This window comes from Ostrea edulis, chromosome 3 (genome assembly GCF_947568905.1).
Source record: "Ostrea edulis chromosome 3, xbOstEdul1.1, whole genome shotgun sequence".
Taxonomy (NCBI): domain Eukaryota; kingdom Metazoa; phylum Mollusca; class Bivalvia; order Ostreida; family Ostreidae; genus Ostrea; species Ostrea edulis.
The window spans coordinates 53,514,270-53,519,573 of NC_079166.1; the positions used below are offsets into that span (position 1 = coordinate 53,514,270).

Consider the following 5,304-nt stretch of genomic DNA (forward strand, 5'->3'; position numbering starts at 1 on the left):
TAAATGAATAGCTATTGGTTTTTATATATTATAGCTTAATATGATGTGCTTTGGTGCATATTTTTAATAAAACATGAGATCATGCATTCTTGTGTTAAAATTTGGCTTTTGCATTTGGGGGTATATGTGCTCAGTAGCACATAATATAAAAATAAACCCGCAAAGTTATGTCTAATATGGGTGTTTTAGTTAGTTTATGAGTTGTTAAAGTTATTTAAATGAAAAAAAAATTTGATTGACAGAAATTTCTAATAGTATTTACCTACCTTAAGTGCAAAGTTCGATGTCGGTACTAACGGAAAGCGTGGGACACGTGCATAATCATGATGTGGGATGCCAGGTAGGGTTCTCTTGAGGGTTGTCACGGCTTCCAGCTGGACAAGTGAGTGTTACAGAGGGGTTTTCGAGTTTTATCAGTGAATTTCTAAGGCGTCTGATGTAACGTCGTACGGAAGCCTCGTTTCGGTGCTCACTCATAAACATATTATGCCGGAGTTCGAAACCATAGTCGTCAAGGGCTACGATATTGCAGCATCTCTTAGGCAGTGTGCGGTGTATCTGGTATTTGGGTTCGTGACATGAAGGAAGTTGTCGCAAGGTGCAAACTGGACTATTGTCACCCCCGGTTGAATACATTTAACTCTCAGCCCGGAATTGCAGAAGCAGACGTGTGTTGTTATATTGGGGGGGGGGGGGGGGGGGGGGGGGGGTGTTCTCAAATAGCCATGTTTATTTCATTTTTGCATAATTAATTGTTATTTATATTTGATATTTGTTTTTTTATTTGTTGTTAAAATTTTTTTGGATCGATGGAATTGTTAAGGTTTTCTTTTCAGGATTCCATAATCTATATATGAATACGAAACATCCAGAGGAATCCCCATCATTCCAATAGAAAGTAGTTCCGGCCATTTATTTATTTATTTTTTCGTTGGAATACGATATTCCAATGATTTTTCAACCAATGAAAAGGCGTGTAAACATGTAAAATTAAATGATTCAAAAGTTTCGTTTAAAGTCAGTATTTCGCAAATTCTATAGTCGTAATAATGACATGTTATTTGCAAATATGATTTGTCGTTAGGTCGAACGCTGTCTAATTTATTTCATTCCACTTGTTAGGCCGTTCTTTACATACTGACTTTGACTACGGATTACTCAGTTTACATGTACCTGGTCTAGACGGCTGATGGAACTCCATTTACCTGATCGAGATAGAGGGCTCACATCTGGTGTTTGCCCCTCAACAGGGGATGCCTACTCCTACTGATCCCACTACGGTGTGTCCTTATAGGATTTATCATATGAGACTGATTACTATTATTTATCATCACTTGATCTCTGTTCGTTTTTTCCACTTTTCATTTGAATTATACATCGCGGTAGATATGTAAAAACCATAGTCCTACATGTACAACACACCACAGAAACACGCCGCACTATGAACTTCTGCTTACAGCTGATATGTGCTTCAGAGTTGCATATAATTAAGAAATTCTACATGTACATTTTGTTGGTGTTATAATGTTTCATCCTTTCCCCTATGCAATATAATTTCACACTTCAAGCTAAATAATAAACAAGAATGCCTAAATGTCTATCCAGAAAACACTGTCCTATACCATATTGTCAGAATGTTCAATAACAATTATCATAAATTGTCTGTGATTTCGAATTATGCGAGAGGTCTTGTACTTCTGTAGTCTTACACATCAAATATTTTTTCCATATTTACAAAGTTTCTTCCGCGGTCGTCTCTTGGCCAGACTGGTAACTATCTTTTGTGAGGACCTTCCATGTATAGAGGCCCAGAATTACACACAATACAACCATTGCAACACTTAAACATATGCCTGTCAATATCAGTTGCAGCTGTTCGTCATGCTGGTTGTCGTGTTTGGTATCTGAAATATTCCGTGGTGATTGAATACTTATCGAATAAAAATTCTAATGGAATATCTCTATTCAAGATTTCGTTTGAGGTGTGCCTTGATAGTTTTTATATATAATTTATAGATACATTATTTACGTATGATTGAAATCTTTTTATCTACATGAATATACTATTCTATTTTCAATAGTGAAATACTGTAATTTATCAATTGCATAAAAAATGATATTTTCTCAACTTTCATTTTCAAACAAAAGTAGTATTTTCCCAGTGCGAAAATAAGAATCAGGTTTATTGTTCTGAACATCAATAAAGATACAGCTAAAGGAAACACCGAAGAAAATGTAATAAACATAGCATTCAATCTTCATAGTTCGTTATAGAACTTATTTCACTTGTGTGACAGGATGTTCTTTTTTTTTTCATATTTTCACTCGTGAAAATATTAAGAAATACCCAGTCAATTCCTCTATACATTTTTCTTATTACATCCATTGTTTGGATGCTAATTCTAAAAAGTCTTTTATGATACAGGATACAACATGATACAGTACATATGATATTTATGTATCTGTGTTTGATTTTAATCCCATTATGTATGTGCTTACAGAACAGGAAAGATTAAATTAACTTTACAAATTCAATATGTGTTATGTTTATGTATATATTTGTAAATAAGAGAGAGAGAGAGAGAGAGAGAGAGAGAGAGAGAGAGAGAGAGAGAGAGAGAGAGAAACAAAATCGTATTAGTTCTCAGTAATATTTTAAAGAATTCGTAAATAGGGCAATTAATATTCTAGAAGCAAGAGTGAGAATAGAATGAGCTTACTTGCAGAGCAGCCATTGATGGGATTACAAGCGTCTTTGTCACACAGACAACTTTCGTTACACTGTCTTCCAAAGCTGGGATATGGACAAAGGTGTTGACACAGTTTACCAAAGTAGCCAGTCTCGCAATCTATAAGAGTACCATGTTATATATAAGGATTTTTTCCACATATAATTGGTGAGAAATCGGATCTGCTGAAGAATAAATCGTTGTATACTACATGTACACTACGTACGACTCGGGGTACAACCAATGGCAACATCGCACAAGGCATTGTCACATTTACACTCGGACTGACATAACCGGCCAAAACTTGGATAAGGACAGGTCATTTGGCAATTCTCCCCGTGATAACCCAGCGAACACTCTGGTAAAAATGATAACAAAGAAATATACTCGATACATGCAATGAGGAGTTTTAAATTTGCTCACCTGCGTATATTGATTATCAGTATAGAAGTTTCAAAGTCGTGTAACATTTAATTTATGAAAAAATTCCACGTTACAAGATAAAAAACATACTAAAATAATTCCAATGTTATTCATTACAATTGTTTTGATTGGACAAAAATAAAGCTGAACAAGAGTTTATACATCAATAAATCCTAAAACGCGATGTATTCATACACGCCTGAAAACAAATAACATAGTGCGGGGAAACTATTTAAATTTTTGCAATTGTTAATAAAGTGAATGAATTGGAATTATAAGAATCAAACATTCTTTTTGAAGAATTTATCGATGTGTAAACTCCGGACATTTTACTCACAAACTTAACATAAAAGTGCTTTGCACTTTTATTCAATTTGTGAGTAAAATGTCCTGAGTTTACACATCGATGAATTCTTCAAACAGAATGTTTAATCCTATAATGAATCAAATAATTCTAAAAGAACGCTTGTCGTTGAGCTAACCTACCGATACATTGCTTGGTTTCATTATTCCATACGTGATCTGCGCAGCATTGCAAAACACCATTTGGACTGTGTGTGTAAAAGCACAAACGCAAATGATAAGTAAAGATTTGAATTCTAACATACTACATTAAAGATGAAACACTAATTTACTGACAGAGTGAACAGTATACAATGAGAATATTGCCATATACATGTAGCTCTGTATAAACATTTGAATGAAGAGATCTATCAAAATGATATAAGCGGATGTGTTTGTCTATGAATTTATAAATGATAAGCGATTTATTCATTATGATTGTACACTTAGCACTTTTTTGAGCGTGGGTACATGTAGTTCATTTATTAAACCCATGTAAGGAGCTATTTACAAAGGGCTTGAATGCAAATGTATTATATACATATACGTATACCTATAAAAAGATGTTACTCTGGTAAACTTTTTGGATTACGAGTTATGAAACTGATTAGTCTATCCAATTACAGCAAATTACATTTTGACGCTAAAATTTTACTACAGAGCCGTGGTAGTCCTTTCGAGGGGTGGATAGCAGATTTTTAGCAGAATATATGTGTATGTATAATATCACCATCGAAATATACAAGTGCAGATATCATAGTTGTTCCCATGGAAAAATCCATATTCTATCTTCTTATCTCAATGTTTCTGATTTAAGGATGTTAATTTTCTTATACATTTGAATATCAATTTTATGAGGATACTGTGTTGTTCGTTCCGGAATTTCAAGGTAAACTGTCTTACCTTCTACATTTCCCTTCAAATGTTGAAAATATTCGAAGGAGAGCAATAAAGATAATCTTTGACATGATAACGAAATCTTCAGAAGGTATTCGCACTAAGATTTGAAAAGATTAAATTGATATGCCAGATGCACGGAATTACACCCTGTAGCATATAGGCATAGATTTCTAAATTAATGCGGTGCAAGTTCAAAGTATAAATGATGGTCGATGATCAAAGGATGAAAATCAAAAGGCGAAAGTCAAATATATGACCATTCAGTCTTCTAAGTATTTGAAACATTTCACTTCCTAGAGAATCGATTCAAAGTATGTAGTGTATATTACATAGTTCATTAAATAAGGTATAAATACCACTCGATGTATTGCATGTACTTGAATTTCAATTGGGAGGAAACGGACGTATGCATATGGCAATCATTACATTCGTTTCATTCGGAAACTTTATTTTCAAACGAAATCGTCCGAATGAAAGTCTATATGAGAAATAAAGTGTGTTTGTGAAAGACTACTATCGTTGACAACAAAGAAACATTCAACAAAGAAAATCACTATTCAAAAGCCATGAATAAATTTTGTTTGAAGTTTTGATATTTGATTCAAACTTCAAGGTCACAAGGTCGGAGATCAAGGTATGAAATGAAAGGTATGGTCATAAGAAATTTATATGCATGATATGAAAGCCTTCCTTAATTAGTTCAAGAGATATTGCCTAGGTTATATTTTCTTTAAAGTTGGTCACAAGTCAAAACATTTCGTATCAAAGAAATATCTTGTCACAAGGAATGCATATACAGGTATAAAGTACATATGCATGAGGTCCTTATCATTACGAGCAAAGTTAAAAATTCGGACAGGATAAAACAATATGCCCCCCCCCCCGACTTTTGTCGCGGGGGCTAAAAATC

General features: G+C 33.9%; 1 protein-coding gene across 1 annotated transcript; it reads right to left on the reverse strand.

Annotated features, from left to right (window-relative positions):
• Positions 1-1,291: 1,291 nt before the first annotated feature.
• On the reverse strand, positions 1,292-4,480 carry LOC125677489 (multiple epidermal growth factor-like domains protein 10). Its single transcript, XM_048915568.2, has 5 exons — positions 4,398-4,480; positions 3,639-3,703; positions 2,956-3,087; positions 2,721-2,849; positions 1,292-1,904 (listed from the first exon to the last, which is right to left on the reverse strand). Exons 1-5 carry the CDS (start codon positions 4,460-4,462, stop codon positions 1,732-1,734), a joined length of 564 nt encoding a protein of 187 aa, XP_048771525.2. The 5' UTR covers positions 4,463-4,480; the 3' UTR covers positions 1,292-1,731.
• Between the last annotated feature and the right edge of the window lie 824 nt (positions 4,481-5,304).

Coding starts and splice junctions, on each gene's coding strand:
- LOC125677489 (XM_048915568.2), bottom strand. CDS start 4,462: ATGTCAAAGATTATCTTTATTGCTCTCCTTCGAATATTTTCAACATTT. Junction 3,704..4,397: donor TTTGAAGGGAAATGTAGAAG/GTAAGACAGTTT, acceptor TTACACACACAG/TCCAAATGGTGTTTTGCAAT. Junction 1,905..2,720: donor CATCAATGGCTGCTCTGCAA/GTAAGCTCATTC, acceptor GGAATATTTCAG/ATACCAAACACGACAACCAG.